Raw genomic sequence first — 22,198 nt, forward strand, 5'->3', positions numbered from 1 at the left:
CCCCCCCGCCACTGTGAGCTCCTCCGCTCACGTGGAGACATAGAACCACAGGGTGCCAACTGCAAATGAACCACAGCTGCCATCTGCCTAACAGGATTCGTTCTGAAACCGAGTAAATTACCTGGAAAAAAACCCTCTACACGCAGAGACCAGCGACACGGGCATACAAAACTTGGGAAAGGGCTGCACAGGGATTGCCTGCCCCATGCTAATGTGGCCCCCGCGTGCGTGTGCCAACACAAATCCATAATCACAGGATCGCCTGCCATTTTTCTCCCAAAAGACCTCTGCCCTGCTCAGTCCTCAGGCAGGTTCTGCTCACTGAATGCAGCGTTAGTCATCATTTCTTTTCGTTATCATTCACGCTGTTTCCCCATTCCCTCCTACTCTCTTCCCCTTTACTAGTGCGTTCCATCCGACTACTGCCAGCATGGATTACACTGGAAGTACCTAATCTTACTGTCCTTACCGCTCCCGCAGCCTCTGACGTGCTCAGCCTCGCATTTCTGCGAGGCAGGGAAGCGCTCCTCTCCGAGCAGCAGATGGAGGAGGGAGGCAAAAAGAAGCGAAGAGACCTAACAAAGTCACGGAGAAAATCCGCAAGAGCCGGGAGCTGAACATGGGTCTTTGACTCCCAGCCTGACCCTCTACCCCAGAGGGTACCCTCTATCCCTTCTCTCTCCTGACCTGCAAGAACAAATTTTAATCTCTTCCTGAAATTGTTTCTGGTGTTCATCTGTGGGGCTGGAATGCTTGGCAAGCACTGAATTAATCTTCACAGGATGACTGGAAGAAGGTTTTCCTGAACAGACCGGAGGGAAATGAATGAAAACTGAGTCTGAACGCCCACTTCTTGCGGGTGCCCATCTCAAGACTCGCAGGTCCCCATTTTCCAGCCCACTCAGTCCTGCAGGGTACAGGGGTATCCACAGAGGAATTCCTCCCAGCCTCCTCCTGCCACTGGGAACACGGATCAGACCTCAGGTCTCAAGTTGGCCATCCAGAAAACAAGGAATGCAAACTTGCTTGCCACCCGAGAACACTGTAGCTTAAGACTCTGGAACAGCATTAAGAAAGAGCAGAGTAGTAGAGGCAGGGACAGGATCCAGTTCTCCAGGGCAACATTTAACAGGCTTCACCCCGAGACCATTGTGATTTTTCTGTAATTACTTGCCTCATTCACTACACGCCTTCTAATTGTGACAAACGAACGAAGTGGAATTCCTATAGGCAAGAGTCTACTTTACTCCACACTCCTGATTCATCCCCCAAACATGCTGCATCTTCGTGCACTAAACGAGGCAGGCGTGCTTTGTAAAAAATACATATGATCCTTCAATTAAATATAGTATTGAAATACACAGGGGCAAGGCTAAAGTGCAGAGATACTTCTTAAACTCCGTGTGCTAGATTTCACAGCTAATGAGGACTCTAACTATAGGTTTGTTTTTATTGCACTGTATTGGCTCGTATGTCAGAGTCTGCAGCAACATCTGATGGGTAACATGTACGTTGCACATGATCAAAGACTTGAGTGTCATCTTCTTCCCCCGAACAATGACTGCCTAAAGCAGCAGGAGCAGAAATTATCTAAAGGTAGTGTTAAACAAACCTCCTTCTCCCCTCTGGGGAAAGTAAGCAGTCCAGGTGAGCAAGGTAGGAGGGGAGAAGAGTCTGCTTTGTGCTAGACGGGCAGATAGCTCCACATAAAAGAAGAGCTTTGCAGAAGCATGTCCTGACTCCCATCACTGGAGACTTAATGATGGTAATTCCCAAAGGATGATGCATGCTGACAGGCTGACACAAACTACCCCAGGATAATATTAATATGTATTAAAGGCTCAGGCAACTTTATTGGGACGGGCTTGATCAGTAACATATTTCAACAGAGTGTCTCTATCATCTGCCGGAACATTAGGGAAGGGAGGGAGAGAGAACACGTGCACAACCTCACCCCGCTCTGGACAGGTTTAGAGACGAACAAGGTTGATCCGTGAGGAGTCACATGCTTGGCACAACTCAGATGTTGGACCAAGAACCTTGGACACTCCACCACGAATATGTATGTCGCCATGGGGAGGTTACCGTCTGTCTGCACGATCAGCATCCTTAACCCTCCAACACGGGGCCTTTCTCTTGTGCATCTGGAATATCCACCCCTGGAAAGGAGAGGTGCTCAGGAGGCAGCGTGGGGGCTCTGCTGTCACAGAGCTGGGGGAAGGGGGAGTGGAAGAACGAACCGCGGAAGCCTTTGATCAGGTGTAATGTTAATGCAAGTGTTACACATCAGAGACTTTGCCAGGGTAACTAGCATATAAACAGGAGTCTAGTGTTAACAAGGAGGACTTCTTGAATATGTTTGTACCTTTGTGAGTCAAAGCAATTTCCCTATTCAACAATACATGGCACAGTGGAAGAAGTTCAGAAATAAACCAGCCTGACATGCTTAGACCTTCAATAGAATTTAGCTTATTAGAACTAATTAAATTTTACTTAATTGGGGGTGGGGGGGGAAAATCCAAGTACTTGGGAAAGGTGCCAATTTGACAGCTCTGGAGAACGAAATAATCTAATCATCCCCAGAGCATGGGCAGCAGCAGGACAGGCTTACCCTACTAACATGCCTCGAACGTGACCTGGAAAGTCTGTTGATAGAAATGGGGCGTACAATCTCCGTGGTCTAATGACTCCTTGCCTTTTCTTCTGAGACTGCTAAAACGGCTCCCGCCGAGTACCAGCTGCGGTGGTGATACGGACACCTGTCTGGTAGGAATGGTGCTGGGACCTGCCAAACTCCTGTCATGTGCTAACCCTCCGCTGGAGCCCAGCGACTCTCAGCTCATTGCTCAGCCGGGCAGCGGGGGCTGACAGACTCTGCAGCAGGCTCTCCTCTGGCCTGTCCCACCTTGGACACGCTCCACTCCAGCCCACGAGATGTAAACAGGAGGTATTGTGTTTAGTCTGCAGGTTTGGGCTTTCACTGTACCAAAGCTCAGGATCAAGACGAGTCACACTCTGGCTGCTGCAGAGCCGAGGCCAGGATTTTTCAGGCTCTTATTCCTCCCCTGTGAGAGGGAAAAAGTCCACAGGAGGAGATGCCTGCCAACTCTCTTCCTCGGTCCCTCCACCTACTTGTCTTTGCTCAAGTCCCTGCGTTGCAGTGCTCTGCCTTCAGCCACCAACTCTCCTTGGAGCTCATCGTTTTGCCTGGGGTCCCAAGCGAGGGAGGAGGAAAATCCTCGCTGGGCCTTGCAGTGAAAGCTTTGTGGGACTTGCCAACCTGGCCAGCCCAGGCTGCAAGGGACTAAACCAAACACGGCTCGCCTCCTTGGAAATTTTATGCACCACAACTTCTTTTACTTCTGAAGAAAAGCCACATGAACCTCCCTCCTCCGCTCCCAACGCCACAAGGGACTGCTGAGCACAGATCAAGCCTCCCCTTGCATATTAAGCCAAGAGCCTCAGACACTCCCACATGTATCTCACACAACTGGGTGCTCCTCCTCTTGTCCCAGGCTGCTTTTAGCCTCCTCTCCTCCCCCACCCAGACTGTCCTTCCTTCTCATCGCAGGACGAGGCAGGAGCCAGCAGCAGATCTGGTCACGTCAGAAGAGACGATCCAATAAGCTGACCTTGTGCAGGCGGCGAGCTAGGGAACTTGCTTCTCCCTTCCGTTCAGAAGCCAGCAATTCTCCACCTTTCCCTCCCACCTACTCCAAAAATCTTCCATAATTTTCATCACCAAAGTAACTGGCATCAAAGCAACCAGGTTTATAAGGGTTAATGTTAGTTACATGTCTGAATGGTGACCTAATTATTGCCATTCTTCACTGTTTATAGAGGTTACCTGACTACTCTACACATCGGTACGTTTTGAGCTGTGATGTAAATGCAAACAAACACTTATGTTTGGAGTTAACACAGTCACAAGATCCTGTGTATCATGTGTTGGCAAGCACAGGAACCAACAGCAAATGACCCACCCTTAAACCTGACTGTTAAACCTTGCTGTTAATCATTACAGAAGTGCTGCACTTCCCAGTCAGTACAATCAAAGCATGCAAGCTCTTTGAAAATCCCTACACACAAGATGATTCTAGCCCAGATCAGCTCCTTTACAAGTCACACAGATTTCAAGGTACGATGTCCTCCAGACATAAGAATACGGGCAGTGGAACGCCTTGAAAACAAGTCACTGGAAGGTTAAACTGTGACACTGCAATGCTACAACAACCCCTCGCCTTACAAACAGAAGAGGAGGTGGGAATGCCACAGTAACAGTGAAGGCAGGGACACAGTGCCTGCATATAGTCCCTCAGAGATGGGCTTTTCTGCATAAACACATTCCCCAAAGCTTTTTTCTTTTCGCAATATGTTTATAACCATCAAGAAATTCAAGGTTAGAATAGCGCTACACCATGAAATCATTAGTGCATCACTGCTGTGCAGGGCTGACCTGCAACATCAAGCAGATGGGGAGTTTCCAAGGAAAATCTGTGATACAGAAAAAATCTGGGTGCAGAATATGCGTGGGTGCTTCAAGCAACCACGAGCTTTTGTCAAAGAATCAATAGGAAAGAGCTAAAACTGAAAGAAACTGTGCTCTCTGTGCTGCTCTCCCGTTAGGGATGATGTAAAACTGGGATCTTGGCTCTGTGGGAGCACAATCCTACAGCTTTCTAGCTCTTCTGCCCTGGTTCCATTCTTGCTAAGGTCATTCCACTCTGCCTCCCCAAATTCCTCTCTGGAAGAAATCAAGAGTAACTACAGCCTGTAAAGTGTTTGCTGACTCCAGGAAATGGACACTACTGTGTCTGTATTCACAGATGATTTTTGAACTTTCCAGCCACTGCTTATCAATTCGAGTTCCATTAATATAAATAGTAACACTTCGCCGTTATTTTTTGAGTCTGTAATTACTGAAAATATTACGCAAGAGCTATGAGAGAAGTTGCAGCAGAAAATACACATTTGTTACACTTTTATATCACATAAGCCCTTAGAAGGATCATTTTTAGGATACAGGAAAAGAGGAAGAGGAAGAAAAAGGAAGGAGGCTGTCTCACTTGTAACCAAGGTCCATGTGCTGCATAGGGGTGCTCTTCTGTAGCAAAGGCTCCTTCTACTCCCGTTGATACAAACGTGATTGCTGTATCTCCTGTAATACTTTTATACGTAAAGTGCCGTCCGTGTAAGAGCCTTCCCCTAAGGAATAAAACGTATGTGTGTGAATGGAGAGGGTGTGAGCAGCATTCGACAGAATAATGAAGATGTATCACTATAGATTCTGTCATCAGCATGGGAAACCATTTTGAAGGCAGCGATTATTAATTTCTCAGAAATATATGAATGATTTGCTCCACAGACCAGGTCACAGACCTCCTTCTGCAGCAGAGAGTTCCCCCTGACCTCCCTCCTTAATCTCAGGGCCTTGTCACAGAAGTAGAATACATCTAAATGCCACTGCTTGCCTATCCCCACGAGGCTGCAAGAACTGGGCTTGTTCAGCCTGGAGAAGAGAAGGCTCCGGGGAGACCTTATAGCACCTTCCAGTACCTGAAGGGGCTACAAGGAAGCTAGGGGGGACTTTTTACAAGGGCCTGTAGTGACAGGACAAGGGGTAACGGGTTTAAATTGAAAGTGGGGAGGGTTAGGTTGGATATCAGGAAGAAGTTGTTCGCGGAGAGGGTGGTGAGGCACTGGGACAGGTTGCCCAGAGAAGCTGTGGATGCCCCATCCCTGGAAGTGTTCAAGGCCAGGCTGGATGTGGCTTTGAGCAATCTGGTCTAGTGGAAGGTGTCCCTGCCCATGGCAGGGGGGTTGGAACTACATGGTCTTTAAGGTCCCTTCCAACCCAAACCATTCTGTGATTCTATGAGTGCTGATGCATGTAAGGGCAGGGGTCTTCCAGTAAGACGAAAACTGCAGAAGAGAATCCAGACTCCACATTATGTGGGAATGTGAAGATGCATTTCTAAGCAGGATCATTGGTGGGGCCAAACTTGCCTACCATGACAATACCTAGTAATCCATTGCTCCGGTGCTTGACAAATTAAACCTGTACTACTGGCAAATGCCAGAATGTGACCATATATGGTAACACTTCCCTTTTATTCTTCCAATGCTTTCCACAGGGAAAAACCACAGCTCTGGCATTTAGGCTCAGAGCATGTGTGACACCCATGCAAGGCTTCCAACACACAAGGGGGAAAACTTCAGGTAAGATATATAGAGTCACAGTTGTTCGATGAGTTACTGCTGGTCAGCTGAGCCGTGGTAACTGATTGGGACAGACTGTTCATGCGTTTGTGATGTAAAATAAAATACGTTCATGTTAACTACCCCATTGGTTCCTCAACAGGCAAAGGCAAGTGTGCACCTGCTTCTGCTTACTCTGATACTACAGATATGTAACTCATTAAGCTAAAGTAACTCAATCACCTGCAATAATTTGTCTCTACCCCACAGTCCATCTTTACATTAAGGACTACATTTGCCAGAGGTATTTTTAAAAAGAGCACTGACTGAAGTTGTGGAAACCTAGAAAAGTCACTTACAGTGGCATGCACAGCCTGAACCTTCAAAGGACAATGTGTAGAGTATGCACGCAATGTTTCGTTCCTTCAGCCATATAAATGCCATAATTTGTCTAAAAAACACACTTGCATGCATAAAATGATTGCAAACAGGCTTTGCACAACCACTTGTGTCTGAGTCCATAAGCCAGAATTAACCACTTAAGGGATTTCTTTGACAGAGTATGTTAAGACACCCCTTCTTTATCACAGAGTTGCCAGCATCAGACCAATAAAAAACCCTCTATACTAACCCTGTCCTGTTTCAGCACTCAAAATACACTGGAGGACATAAAAAGAATGAGAAACAATCTTACCATGATGAACACACATGCAAAGAGTCATCTGTTTCTAATGTGTTTTGGCAAAATATCTCAGCTCCGGCCTTTAAAGACCCACTGCATGCATGTCTGTATGGTGAAACAATGCCACGAGCCGAAAGAGGCATGTTAGCACAAGCTGAGGAGGAGGAGGGCTTCACTCACCTTAGACAGAGGGGAATGAGCGCTCCGGACTCCTGGTTAAATTTCAGGTGTACGCTCTCCAGCTGTCTCGTGCGGATTAGCTCATGAGGAATGATAGCTGCTGAGCTCTCGCTTTCTAAACTGTCCTTACGGCTTCTAAGAGAAGAGACAAAATGCCCATATTTAGGTTCCCAGCACTGTGTGCTATTTCTGCTGCGTTTCAAAGCCATTGTGCAAATGCTGAAGGACACAGGAGCCAACTGCTACGAAGACACACGGGAGTTTTCATCACCCCTGCAGATACACAGCCTCCCTCAGCCTAGCAGTGCCAGAATACAGCTCTTCACCTTGATCTGACAGCCTAGGATGTGAATCGGTGCACACACATGGCGCATCCCTTCCCGGCATACAAGAAATAAAATTTCTAGAAAGAACTGCAGCAAAACTACATTCTCCAAAACCCCAAACCACTTGGCTTGGAAAAATTACCTGGTGTACCCTCCCCTCCTGCTTTTGCTTTAGCTTCAGGATATTTCAGGCCGTGGCCTGCTTGAAAGAGTGGCCAGTGCCTTGTGCCCTTTTCTCAAGTATCTTTGAGGTCCGAGGCATCCCTACAATTGACTACAAATCATTTCTTCGCACGGTTCAACCAAAAGGTTCTGAGAACCCTCCGCTTCCATCAGCATCAAGTGCAAGAGCCAAAAGATGGACCCTCCATGTGAGGTAGGACATCCGCAGACTGTTTTCCCTGTAAGTGGGGCTGCTTTAAGACAATGCAGCTTTGCTTTCTTACTCACTCATTTCTGCAAGACCAGCATATTGTAAAGCTACGACTAAAGGTTGTGTTGTTACATGATTAGGAACTCTGCCAGACAGAATCCTCTAGATAATCGAACTGGTGTATCTCAAAGTACTTGACCATAAACATTTTATATGTTCAAAGAGCATCAGCGTGATCCCTTCTGTGATAGTCCAGAACAAAGAATGAAGGATGGAGGGGGGGTGTGTGTTTCGATTTCTGCAGATGACATGGACTGATGTGTCTGATAAGTGATTTATATTTTTGTCACCTGGTGTTCCACGTGAACTGAAGAGAGGGCAGACATTGTTAAGATAGTTTGTATAGTGCAGAATCACCACAGGAGGGGGACAGGGAAAGCAGGAGGGAACCGAGAGATGCCACGTTGCAGTGCATTTCCATCGTGCCAGACAGACCAAAAGCCAAACAAGGCTATCAGGCTGTGGCTCCGTTTGGGAACACTGTTAAAACAAGCCTGGATCCTTCCTCCACCCAAGTGCAGCCACCTTTAATGTACATCTGGAAACGATTGTAAAGAAACAGCTTGACCCTCACGAGCTGACTTAGATCACACATCTACTTGATTTTACATTTGGGTGCTGTCCCAAAAATACTCCCACCCACCACACACAGAGTAATATAGTTCCGCGTGGCTTCCAAAGCCACAGATCCAGATCAGCCTATTGCTTCTGCCAGGTCACCTAGTCCCAGGTGAGCCTTTCACCCAGGCTGCTGAGCTGCCCTCTGGAACGAGGATACAAGCTAAATGCTGATCCCTCACAGTGCCTTCCTGCAAATACTCTGCACGGCCAGCTCAGAGACATGCAGGGGAAAGCGAATCAGAGCAGCTCAGCTCCCTGCAAGGTAAAAACCATAAAACGCATCCCAGGTTCTGCCTTGGCAATGCACAAAAGCAGTAATGGGCCTGGCAAGGACACAGTGGGTCAGGATACAGCTTATGCTCGGGCTGGGCTGACGGACTGACAGTCAGCAGTGTCAATGTGGTGGGTTAACCCTGAAGCAAAGACATACCATGCTTTGTAGTCTATAGGCGGCACTTAAAGCTGTGTTTAATCTACTTCAGCAAACATTTTACAGCTCTTTGTAGGTGGGGTCTTCAAAGAGTGGAGTGGGCCAGCATTTTGCAGGCTGATTACCTGAGAAGTGCAGTTACAGTTGATTAATGATCAGTTGACCTTAAGCTAAGCTTTGCCTCAACTTCCTTATCAGATCTTATATACACAGTGAGCTGTGGGAAAGTCAGCCTGTGGTCTACCGCTTCCAATCATTCATTTATCAATCCCTACCAAAAGGGTCAGCCATTGGCAATGCACGGTTTTCAAGCGGGCCGTAGGCTTGGACTCCTTAAATGCAATTCCAGAGTTTATGCACCCTGGAGCAGGTCAGGAGTTGTACAGCAGTGTTATTGCTACAGAGACGTGACTGTGCCCTTCTCACCTGACCTGCCTGCATGCGCCGGGCACATCCCGTAACACGGCTTCCCAGGGAATCGCTACCACAGGTTCATGCTTCGGAAGGACAGAGAGCCACGGGACAGTTCCCCACACCCCTGGGCTCCGAACTCCCCGAGCTGATGGTGGGTTTTTAGGTTTCCACTGTGCCAGCCAGTACAGCTGCTAGCACAATGGGGCCATGGTCCTGAGGGGAAACAGCCTCCGGTTGCTAATGCAATAATAGGAATGACGACAATATTCTGGAGGCGAGGGGCAAAGCTTTCTAAGTCTTATTAAAACCAGCAAACGCTGTTTGTCATTACACGCTCAAGAGAAGATGTTGACTAATGTGTAACTATCAAACGGAACTGTCATGGCTTTAAGGCTGTCAATAATTACGACTTCACATTAATAAGTAACCAGCCCTTCTGTCAAAAAGGTGAAGGAGTAAAGCAAAATGGTAGTTAATGCTTTGAAATGACACAAAATTATTAATCCTTTCCAGAAAACTTTTCCAAAATAGTCATGGTTTCCGTGTTTCTTATTTCACTTTAGTGGAGCTCACACAATTTCAGCTATTTAAGGGCGAAACTCCAACAGCAGAACCCAAATAACCTTTTGTCCAAGCTACCCCTTTCTAACCCAGCGCTGCGCCTGGTGTGCGCTTCTGGACTGCGCCTAACACGAGGCCGCCGTGCCATCGCTTTCGGACTCTGGAACACGTCGCTTGACACAGGGACTTGGCAAAACCCACTGAAATTCTCCCTTGGAGAATGGAAATCCTTGTACTGGCCATTCCAAAGGGCGACGGCCCGGATGAACGGTCAGCAGGACTTCTGGGTTGCGATTAATAAAAAGTTCACGTCGTCACACGCACTGTCATCCACGGCCCGCAGTCTGCAGCCTCGGAAGAGAACGTAGAAAGTTTGCTTTCTGACACTCACATCCCTGGTTTTACGACTGTCAGTTACCCGTAAGCCCTTGCTTCCTCCACCCCAGCACCAAATAAATCAGCAGCAAAAGCCGGTGGAGTTTTATTTGTTATGACTAAGATCTAGCTGACTATCACGTAAAATGTTGCAAACTTTGTCTATTCCAGATTTAATACTTCATCCAACCCCCACCAAAAAAAAAAAAAAAAAAAAAAAATCATGTTTCTCAGTGTCCAGAAAAAACAAGTCTGCAAAAGCCCGGGCTGCTGCTTTAGGAAAGGCAGTTGATTTAAATGGAAGCAGCATGCCGGAAATACCCCAGTTTAAGGACTGCACACCTCGTGTTTTGTGAGACTGGAGGGGAGTTGGAGGAGATTAAAGCGCATTTCCCTCTGATTGGGAGCTGGTGGGAGGTGTAAACGTGGGCAGTTGTCAGATTAATTCTTTAGATGATTACATTCTTTTTGTTTCTTTAAAGCTGTTTGTAGTTGGGTTTGATGTCTCCTGTTCTGGGCAAGTGTATTGCTGCAGTTACCAAGGTGACTTTAGCTGACTTTCAACTATTTTTTCCAGCTTCGGTTTCTACCAGTAGTCTGCTTCTGGGCAGAGGAGAGACGGAGGAAATTATGTTTGTTGGGTTTTTTTATTTTTAAATCTTGTGAATGCTGATTAACAGTCCATGAGCTTAACCAAAGCCGTACTTGATTTTTTTTTCTTTTGAGAGTGGGTGTTCAAACCATCCGCAAAGGGGTCCCAACAAGGCCTGCAGCTTCTCCAGCCCGCTGTCAGCAGGGAGAAAGGGCCTGAGGAGACTACACGTCCCAGCGTGCTGTATTCCTTCACAATGCGAGCGGCCGCACGCTGGAACCTGTAGCCTCCCGGGGGCCCTCTCTTTGTATTAAAGATGAGGATGGCTGCAACCTGCTTCATTTCATGCCAATTAGCAGCAGCCCATGGGGATCCTGGAAAATCGCCAGTGCAATCATTGGGTTGCACAAAGGTTGGACATCCCGTTCCTTGTAAGTCATGTTTGTGGCAACCTCTTCTCAAGCAACCCCACTGGCAGTTATTTTATGGGATTCAAGAATAACCAGGTTGATCGGATTGAGAAAGGTTTATTTATTCATGCGTTTGCATTTTGCTTTATGATCAGAGCACTTTATCTCATGGATCTCTCAGGGAAGGAGGTCTCCTTTCCCTTCCAAACTCTGTCGCTGACACGGAGCATAATCTGCTGCATTTCCAAGTGACCCTCCCAGGTACCGAAATCACAAAGGCCACGCTCTTGGAAGCCGGCCACGGCAGGGGCTCTGTAGGAGTGGGTGCCCACGACATCACTAACCTGAGTTACAGTCACTGCTCCTCGCTTCCTTGGTGCAAAACCCAGCACCGTGGGTTACCAAATGCGAACCAATAGTGCAGGCTTCCACAGCTGGCAGAGAAAGGCTGGACAGCCTTTAAAATTTTCCTTTCTTCCCTTCCCAACCGTGGCTATTTCAAACCTCCTCACTCCCTAATGAAGATATGGACAAAGATCACTTAAGTGCTGGCAATCTTCCAGCATCTTTCCCACAGTTTCGCCTGAAGGGCAAACCAGCAGTTGTGGGAAAGAGCCCTTAGCATCTTGGCACACGGAGTTACGGGACACGTCACAGAGGCAAGTGCAGAAAAAGGGAGGACACGGTTACAGAGCGCTCCTGCTGTGGTCACACTGGGACAAGGCTAGCTTGAGTGTCAGACCTGGGTGCTCATCATCCTGGTTAAACCGGACGGTGAAGATGTTCTGTGTGCATTTCCTGGCACAGAAGGACTCCAGGGGCAATGCCAGTAGCAACAATCTTCTTGCCACTCACATATCCCTTTGGAAAGCTGCGTAGTAACTACTGTCAGTACTTGCAGGGACCAGGCTGTTCCAGACCTGCAGCTGAACTGGGATTGAGAGATTGAGGCTGCGCCACTGGCACCCTGCAGACTCACGGGCAAAGCCAAACAACTCTTTTTATGCTTGAGGTTCCCTGCCTGTAAAACTGAGACATTTTTCCACGTAAGGGTGTTGCAAGGACTAAGTCAATGTTTGCAAAGCACTTTTGGATTCTTAGATGGGGAAAGCTATGTAGAAGTGCAATTAGCATGGTGACCGCGCTGCACTCTACTGACACTGGTTTTCCAGGCATTTGCTTTTCTAGTTCGCAGGCTTGTCACACAGCACTCAGCCTCATGCTGAGAGACACTCCCTAAAGTAGATTGCCTCCCCCCATTCAGCATTCCTTACTGGAGCAAGACACCACTGAATGGCGTCTGGATGAGAGAGCATGCCTAAATAAGCAGGACCGGATTGGAAACTTGCTGCTCAGTGGTTGCAGAGTGAGAAAGTCTAGCCAGAACTAGACAGTTTCGGAGAACGCTGAAATGCTCCCCTTTATGTTGAAGTTTGCCTCCAAGAACTGAAGACAGGAAACCAGCTACGCAGACAACAGCTCCCCTCCACCCAAGTCAAGCAGCAATCGAAGCCCCGTGCGATGGGGAGAAGCAAAGTGCAGACTCGCCTCGAAGCAAATCCTACATCTTGGTATTACCGTCAGAGCTTCCTCGGAAATGCTGCTCAGATGGAGCTTGTTAATGTGCATTAACCCAGCGCTCCTTACTGCAAGGAGAATCAGCATGCCCTATTTACCAAGGCAGAGGAACCACGCGGGCAGCGGACTCCAGTGCTGCGCGCGGTGCCACTGTTAGTCACGTGCTCCAAACCAGGCACACTGTGTGACGGGCTGGGATTATCGCTGGAGTGACACAACTCCCCTCTCTTCCCACAAGGAAAAGGCAGCAGCCTGAGATGGTCAGGGTGCAGCGCTGCAGAAGGTCACAGCCAGGACAGTCCTGCCAGCCGCACCTGCCAGAGGGTTGTTCCCTGCTCTGTTTGCCAGGAACCTGCCTTCATTTCCCTGCACAGCTGGAAACTGTTTAGGGCTGGATGGAATTAGCACACGGGCAGAGCTACCATATGTTCAGGTTTCCCTAGACTCAACCTGCCTGGAAATTGAATGCAGATGGGATTTTAGGTCGCTGGGGTATCCGTTGGAGGTCCCTGGACAAATGACCGCGGTGCATGAGGGGACAGGCACGTGCACAGTTATCTGGGAAATTCCAGACAGAAATATGGCAATCAGGCATGTTGAACCACTCCGCTTTGTCCTTCTGGAGAAGGGGGAGATAAACAGTAGAGAGACGTTGGAAAAGCCTTGTCAAAGTAACACAGCTCTGGGAGACCTCTTTCCACCACTCAAGCCTCACCTTCAGACACTGGGGATGCACGTGAGCATCACTTGAACCCTGGCACAACAGAGAGTAGCAATTATCAACAATTTTAGCCTCTACCTGTGCAGCAATGCAGTGTGCCAGCTCTAGGTTTCGACTCCATGCCTCAGCTCACAGAAGCAGTAGAACAGTCTGAGTCAGCAAAGGGGCAGAAAAACATCACTTTGGGCAATGCTGCATGATCAAGGGGACCCCTGAGGGGTGGAGAAGGTCAAGAATTCCCTTGTCCCAACCCTGGCTCTCACTGCAACCGGAGCAAATTAACTCCTCTGTCCTCATCTGTAAAGTGGAGATACTACTCGCCTACCTTACAGAAGAGCACAGAGCTAATTGCCAGGGACAATTAAAGACTCAGTCCCAGAACTTACTACATCAAAAAATTCAATAGCGAGTGTGTGAAGCAAGACTCCACAAGTGTCACTGATCTTTGACATCTGGAGTTTCCAGCCCACCGAGGTCTTAACAGCAGCAGTGTTTAGTCTGACACTAAGCATCCCCTACGGGTAACAGCTCACCGTATCCAGCACGAGTGAACCTGCACCGTTTGGGAGACTGGGAGCCTTGCCTTGCTGTCTGTCTCAGCAGCACCTACTAAGCTGATGAGTCCTAAGAAATAAACAACGCGCCCCTGTAAAGTACATTTGTATTCACACACGCCTCATTTTTCCAAGCAGTAATTAGGAGTATTATGTTACCTATGGTCAAAATGATCAGTCATGTTTCCAAAGATTAATTTACATGTTCTTTTGTTTAATGCATACGAACTGATTTAATAGCTGCTTATGAACTGTGCTAACAGTCATTTTGAGAAACAGATGTCCGATGCCGTTTTAAGTATTAAAAGTGCTTTTATTCATATCCTTAGGAGAAAAAAGGCTACACAGTTTACAGTAATAACACTAATGAATCAAAATACTACAGCTGCCCAACTGGGTTTGACAGAAACCAGCTTTTTCTCAAAGGAACCCTTTTTTTTTAGGACTCTGGGACAGTGAACAACTGGTAACAGGCATGCTTCACATGTAAGTATGTGCTTTGCTGGAGCCAGAACACTGAATGAAGTCCTATCTGCAACCAAACAACGCGAGGGTTTTGCACGAGCGCTGAAAACTGTAACTACATGAAGACAGGGAAATCGGTATGGAGTCTGGGTCCTCCACATTTCATACAAATAAATATTTGAAAGTTGGAGTGTTTCTGATACTACTTTGTGACACTGAATGCAGAACAGGTTGTCTGCTTTAAACGCTGAGAGATTACTGTGGGTGGGTGGCAGGGCTAGGATAAAAGAAAGGGAAGAAAGCTACTAGGAAAGCAGTTGGTGGCTGCAAGTCTATGATAAATAAACAGCACATTCCTCTTCTGCACGAAGCCATTAGAGTCTGTGTCAGACTTTAACACCCCAATGTCAGATGGGTGCAAATTTGACGGCCTGGGGTTCTGCAGTGCTCCCTATGGAAAGTAGATTTGGAACAATTTGCCATGCCCCAACAGAGCGTTTCTGACAAGTTCCCGAGGAGCTTCTACTGCACCAGTTATTCACAGGACCCTTGCAACGAACCACGGGTTTGATATTTTATGGTCTGGTGTGTACAGTGCAGGATATGATTACACACAAGCCTGCTTCCCATCAGCCAGCACCTCATAATCGTTAACATATTTATCCTTGTGGTGCCTCAAGAAGATGACATTGTTATTAGTCCCATTTTATAGATTCAGAACTGAAGCTCAATAGCAAAATGACTTGCCTTTGATTACACAAGATTAAGTGAAGGACAGAACGGAGTCCCAGCCCTACCAGGCCCAAGCAAGGATTGCACCAGAAGGACTAGATCTATGTGCAGAGCTGTCCTTCATCTCAGGTGCTCGTAAGCCTTACGACATGACTGTATCTGCACCGGGGTTTGTGCCTTTCATGGCTCAGCCCCTGACACTGCAGGAACCTGTAGGGAACAAGGATGTAGATATATTACTAACATGCAAAAGGTGAACTCCTAAGTTACATCCCTGTGCAGCAGCCAGAGATAAGAGTCTCCAGGTCATGCCCATGTACTTGATAGCACATTGAGCAACTCTGCTCAAACGCCTAACACATGCTGAGACAGTGTGTTATGAAAAGCTAAGACCTAGTAAGATCTTCCTCTTTTGTTTCATCTATACCACACTGTGCTGGAAAATACGTTGACTGCCAAGTTTTAGCCACAGCAAGGACAATGGTCAGGTCTGATTTAAGTACCAGTTAGGTAGAGGTTGTGAGTAAACCACTGCTTTCCAGCACAAACCACTTCTCCCAGTACGGTCAATGCCTTGAGAAAGACCCACTCTATTTGCTACATGAATTGGGGAAGAGGAGCCACTGCAGAAGTAGATGACGACCTTATCCAAGCTCCTCTCAAAGTAGTCAGTAAGATGGGGGAAGAAAGTCTTAGGACACACTGCTGTTTTAAGTTGAGAAGATCTCTTCTATCCCTCTGACACCAACCATCACTGGAGTAACTGGTGGCAAGACACACAGCTGAGAGCTCTCTCTCCTTAACCCAACTGCTGATCTGGGGAAACAGGCTAGCTATCAGTTTCCGCCGCGGTAGCCATAGACCTCAGAGAAATGTATTGATCTTCTGGAGGCAAATGCTGGGAACCAGCCAGTCCTACCACTCAGGCTTCAGGTGGGGCGAGTGTGCAGCTGCTACAGGTAAGAGATTTGCAACAAAGAGCAGTCACGGATATGAGATTCTGAATTTGACCTGCCTTCCTCTCTGTCTCAGAACAGTTAAAAAACCAGGTAAATATTTGTGTGCTCCATCTTAGACCTCTGCTATCCTTTCACCACTCTGTCTTGAGCTTATCTCTGTTTATCTTACCCTGAATAACGTAAAGCTTTCTTATCTAAGCCACAACTGCCTCCCAGCATTAAGGCTTTCCCATCAGCTGCCTCACCTCCCTGACCTGATGTGCACCCTAAAAGTTTCTGGTCATCCCCAGCCACTACAAACTCAGAGCGTTTACTGGCCATGAAGATCCATTCAGTAGCCCAGCATCTGTGAGAAACTCTGCTCAATTCTTTTGAGCCTTCCAAGGCTGGGTGTGATGCATGCAAATCAGATGGTAACAATTTATTTTTTCAGTGGGGCCAATGGGAGCAACCTTCAGGAAGGGAAGTACTACTAAAAATCTGAGTCATGTCAGAATCTGGCTCCGTATAATTATAGCAAAAGTAAGATTATTCCTAAAGCAACAATAAAGCCACCTAAGATGTTTGTTGGGGTTTTGTTTGTTTGTTTGTTTGTATTTCAATAAGCACCAATATCTCATACTACTTATTAGTAGACAGCATCAGCAATTGACGTAATACTTCCCACAAAGGACTGGGAAACTCAGAAGCATTAATACATAAGGCAGATTAGCTCACCCACAAAAAAGATCAAGAATGTACATCAGAGTCCTAACCAAGTAGGAGGAATATTTTTGTCATGAAATGCTTGAATCAAGAAAGAAACAGGAATTGAAACAGAGCAGGATGCTGTTCTTGCCTGGCACTACAGGAAAGAGCCGATTTCATGATGATCTCTACTCTTGGAACAAGAAAGGCCAAATGTTCATCAGAGATGAGGAAACCAAAGGAAACACCAAGATGAAAGAGCGCAGCAAAGATGCATGTCTTTCTGTACCATCTAGATGAAAACATTACCATCGCTGGGAAGACATTTAGCTAGCAACCAAAATACGCCTGAGAGAGGAAGGAGAGAAAACCAAAACGATGGAGTGCAGATACTGCAGATGGCTTGAAACCATAGGTAGTTTCCTATAGTCTCACTGAAGTCAAAACTTACAAATGAGGAGGGATCTACAGGCCCACCTAGTCCCACTTAAATCACCTGTTAGCCTACAGACTATTAGAGACCAGGGTGGTATTAGCATGTAATTACTGCCACTACCTGCCTGCTGAAGCGAGGCAAGATCAAAGTCACATTAAAAAAAAATCAACATTTTAACCAAGAAGTTTGTAATTATGAGCTTGAAAACAACGTGCTCAGGCAAAAATATCAGCAAATGCTCATCTGTGCCTCTTTGGATTCTACGTTGTAGAGGGCTCAGTCCAGTCTGATTTCAAACACCGCACGCCGTGAGCAGTGGGTCCTACAGAACACAGTCAGAGCCACTCTGCACTAGTAAGGTTTGTCTGAAATCCTCCTCAAAATCTGCCCTCCTGAATACAAGCCCATTAACCCAAACTGAACAACTCTTCTCCCTCTATCCTTTCGCTTTGCAAGTACTTGCTTCTAGTTTTCCTCTCCCCTTGCCAAGTCTTTACCTGCCCAGCTTCAAGTTTGTTTTCTACAGAGCTCTTTCGCCTCCCTCCTCCCACCATCCGAGTGTGCACGGTGAACTTACGGTGCTCGGTCATGGTTCAACCCGTTCTGTCTTTGTGCATTTATTGGAGGTAGAACAGGTTTGCTGTTAATCTCGAGCCCTCTCCGCAAAGTCTCCCTGATTTGCTCCGTATCTGCAAAGAGAATTTTTTAAAATATGATTTAGAGACCCCAGAAACATCACAGGCACAAAATGTCAGCTTTTTCTTTTTAAAAGGACTGTTTCTACAGTGTGTTTCATCTAAACTCTTCCCCTTCAGAAAGAAATGAAGGAATACTAAGGGTGAATTCTTAACAGTTCTTCCCGCACCTCAGGAGTTATTCCACTCTATATGAAGTCAGCTTGAATTCTCTTTGTTTGGGCTGTGATGTTATGCCAGACAAGGAAAGCTGGAACCTTTGGTACCGAGCCCTCCTTATGAGGAAGTTCTGAGTAGTTCCCTATACGTTCACACAGGAGGTGTTTGCTGTTTCTGCAGCTCTCATGGAACCTCCTGACAGTGCACGAGTGCAAGGAGGTTCCTGAATTTTTGCAACCGGCTTTGCAAATCTGTTGATTAATTTACAACGAGGTTCACAAAAGAAAGGAATTTTATGAGGGCAAACTTTATCCTCGAGCTCACATTTGAAAATAAACTGCAAATTATGTGGTTCAGATGCAGTCTGTTTACTTTTTCATTTTCCTATCGTGCCTAATGGCCAAATACTCTACTAGGATGCTTTCCTACCCTTCTTGGAAGTTTCCTCATCTTTTTCTGAGGAATGTGGGAAGGACATAAAAATATCACCATGTATACCTGTCTTGGGCTTTTCATTTGCAGGGTTGAGGGAAAATAGCCTTTGTAGATCCAGCGCAGTTCAAAACATTTGCATGGAAGCCAGAAGGAACCCTATATTTAAATACTTTTTAACCATAGACTTAAAAACAAGTAAGATACCATTCCTGTGGAAACCACTGTCAATTCCAGGAAATCTCACACCCTCAAATTTTACATTACTTCACCCATTTGAAACATAACATGCATAATTTCAAGCCTGTGTAATGGCTATGACATCTGTACCCTGAGATGGCACCTCACTGCAAAGGGGAACTCCACCGTATTTTATTTCTTCTTTCCAGAGTTCCGTCTTTGCAAGAAGCGCTCGAGTTCAGTCCCAGCAACACGCAGTGTCAGTCCAGCTCGCCGCCCAAGTGACAGGGTTAAAAAGGAAACAGAGCCTGGGAAAATGCAGCTGGTTCACTACAGTCCTGGTTTCACCCAGTCCTCAGTTTAACTTTGCAGATCTACGTTAGAAAACACCTAAGAACTGAAAGAGACATTTAGACAAACCCATGCAAAGATCTCTTTTCCTCTCTCCAGCCTTCCTCGAAGAGGCCACACCAAAATTAATTTCACTGCCCTGAGACATACTGAGTCTTCCAGGAAATGTGGTGTTTGTTAGGAACCCCAAGATGCTGCGTGACTCAGCCCACTGCCCAGACCCATCAGAAACCAACTGAAAGGCCGTGACAGCGACTCGGCCCAGGACCTCTTACCTTTCCCGGACAGCCGTCGCGGCTGGGTCCCAATGCAAATGCTCCTGCTGTCTTCATCATCCTCTGGGGGCCGGCTGAGATCATCCCAGGCACATTTGGCACTCACTCCGCTCAGGTTTGAGCCATCTGTCTCAATCCCTTTGTCAACTCTCTCCTGCTTGAAAAGATCCAAGACCCCAAGACTTTTTTGGGTGTGGCTTGGAGCTGAGCTGGAACCCACCCTGGCTCAACCCACCCCACGCAGCTCCGGCATAGCCCCCCTTTCACGGACAGTTCCCACTCTCTGGCCTCCGGGCTTCGATGTATCAGCTAAGGGCACGTTGAGCCAAATTGTGGGGCTGGTCTGCACAGGAGCAAACCTTTTCCATAGCAGGTTGGTTTGAACTCCCAGACATTCCCCACCGCTCCATGTGGCCCTGGCAGGCCCAAAGCAAGGGGAGAGAGGTGGAAATCAATGGCCTGGGGTATGCAGGGTTGCTTCTTTGAGTGTTAGCTCTGGTTTACACCAACTCAGAGTATTGATGACGCTACATTATACACTCCTGTATAAAGCACAGGTTGGCAGTCTACCTATTAAATGCCAATGGAAACAAACCCCTGAATAACTAAACTTCTCTTTCCAAGCTTACCAAGGAGACCCACAATGAAAACAGCTCACAGAGACTCATTGGGTGTGGGAAGGTGTCTCACATCCCCCACAAGCAGCTGGATGCTCTCAGACACCGCGCGTTTTCTCAAGGACACGTGCACCTGCTGACAGCAAGAGTGCCCTAAGTGACAGCCAGAACTGCCACAGGACACCCACCTGCCAAGGAAAGTGGCACTACTCTGAATTTCCACCCGTGTCCCACAAGGGGGTAATGTTGAGCTGAACAAACACGGGGCTGAGCTACACCGAGGAAGGACTGCTCCTACCACTGCCACCTCTCTCTGGGCACCAGGTCAACCAGGCTCGTTACCCCTGCTCTCTTCCGAAGGGGTGTCACTGCGGGTACCGCTCAGTGGCACCAGCACGAACTCCAACTCTCTGCTTAGATCTGGGTCACCTCGGCACAGGCACTAAATCCCACTGCTTGCAGGGCAGAAACTCTGAAGACTTGAAAGAGCAGAGCTGTTCTGCACAACGGGAGCAGATCGCTCCGTGCGTTACTACCCTCCGGTTTGACCTTGCCACTGGAGTCAAGAGACCATGGGAACATCCAGCGCTTTGCCAAATCTGTTCCCGAAGAAGCAGCTTCCAGACTAACCCCCACACGCATTCCTCCCCTTGCCCAGCTGCACCCGAGAAAGGGCATTGCCTGTTCTTGTGACCATCTGGGAGGGGATTTGAGCAGCTCGAAGATAAGCACGAGCACTCAGGGTGTGGTTGCACAGCACTTCAAGCTGATGTAATTCACAGTGGCTGCCATCCCATCCTCCTCCATGTGCTCCTACCACTTTCCTGGCGCCAGCTCCAGTTTTTTTTTTCAGCTGGATCACCTCCAGAAACTGGCTCTTTGGCCCAAGAGAGGAGGCAGAAGCCTGTGGCTGGGGGCAGGACCAGAGCAGTCCTGACTTGGATTTTAAGCGGTCAAGAGACTGCCTTCCTTCTGCCTCTCTCCCTGGAAGACTGCTCCTTGTGGGGATCTTCCTCTGGCGTCAGGGGAAACTGGCTTCTATGAAAACGTAATGGGAAAATCTGAGAAAGAATAAATCTGCTGGGATTTTCTTTTGTTATATCCTAAACATAAAATTAGTTGTTTTACCCAGAAATAGAAGTTGTGGAAAAAGAAATAAAAATACATTGGAACCTACATATGCTCTAAGTGAGATTTAGCACATGGCTCCTTCGGGAGCCCTCCGCGCTGCTTTGCAAGGACCTAAACCAGCTGCCACGGGGAGGTCTAACTTGTCAGCACCGTCAGGGGTTTTTTTTTCCAGTGACTGGGGAAGCATGGGAGAGACCCCAAATTTGCTCTGGAGCAGGGAGCAGAAGAGCCCAGAGAGCTCTGAGGACTCCATGGGGCAGAGGCACTGGTGGGACACGCTTCTCCATCCCCGCAGCCGGGGTCTCCACTCACAGACACAGCTAGGGCCTCCGGATAGTGCGTAGAGCTTCGGGGAGGCGGAAAGGGACTCGTCATTTGCATCTCAGCTGGTCTGCAGAGCACTTCCTCAGGGGAAGAAGTGCTGCTCTGCTGGCATCCCTTGGAGATCAAGAGGGGCTGATGGAAACGAGCTGGCCTAAGGCAGCCTCGTTTGCACGCCTGTTTTATAACGTTTGCAAGTATTGATGTTGAAGGCAAAAAAAAACAACCCAAAAAAAAAAAAGCCCTAGCCAGTGCAGACTCTCAGCTGGGCCAACACACATCTCTACCCAATCTTTAGCCAGCAAAGATGTGCCTGGGCTGAGGGCCTGCTCTTCCTCCCTTGAAAGGGCAGCCTGAGCAGGAGGTTGGAGGAGCCCAGGGCAAAGGAGGTTCAACATTTTCCTTCCTCAAAGAAAGGATGTTTCTGTCCCATTTTCCTCTCAGCATGTGGGAGGGATGCTCTGAGGCTCTTATAAGTCACTGATCCCTTTCTAAACGAGCCAGAGAACTGCAGCGTGACCCGCAGAGCGGCAACCACAACTCAGGAAATTCAAATCAGCTTTGTTCTCTTCTGAGATATCTGCTAAAACAGAAGCAAAGCACTGAGAATCGGCGCAGAGCTGGGGACCGACAGGGGTTGTTTGACAGTGCTGCCAGGGAAATCTGAATGACCTACAGGGAAG

General features: G+C 47.6%; 1 protein-coding gene across 1 annotated transcript in view; it reads right to left on the bottom strand.

The window, feature by feature from the left end:
* The window catches only part of SUFU (suppressor of fused homolog (Drosophila)), a gene marked incomplete at its 5' end in the record, with an annotated part of 63,792 nt that overhangs the window by 11,650 nt on the left and 29,944 nt on the right, over nt 1–22,198 (bottom strand). Inside the window, 4 exons of the mRNA XM_010153207.1 lie at nt 5,067–5,205; nt 7,061–7,195; nt 17,932–18,043; nt 19,447–19,600. Of these exons, the coding sequence (XP_010151509.1) occupies nt 5,067–5,205; nt 7,061–7,195; nt 17,932–18,043; nt 19,447–19,600 (540 nt within the window). The remainder of the gene's footprint in view (nt 1–5,066; nt 5,206–7,060; nt 7,196–17,931; nt 18,044–19,446; nt 19,601–22,198) is intronic.

This window comes from Eurypyga helias, unplaced genomic scaffold (genome assembly GCF_000690775.1).
Source record: "Eurypyga helias isolate BGI_N326 unplaced genomic scaffold, ASM69077v1 scaffold23766, whole genome shotgun sequence".
Taxonomy (NCBI): domain Eukaryota; kingdom Metazoa; phylum Chordata; class Aves; order Eurypygiformes; family Eurypygidae; genus Eurypyga; species Eurypyga helias.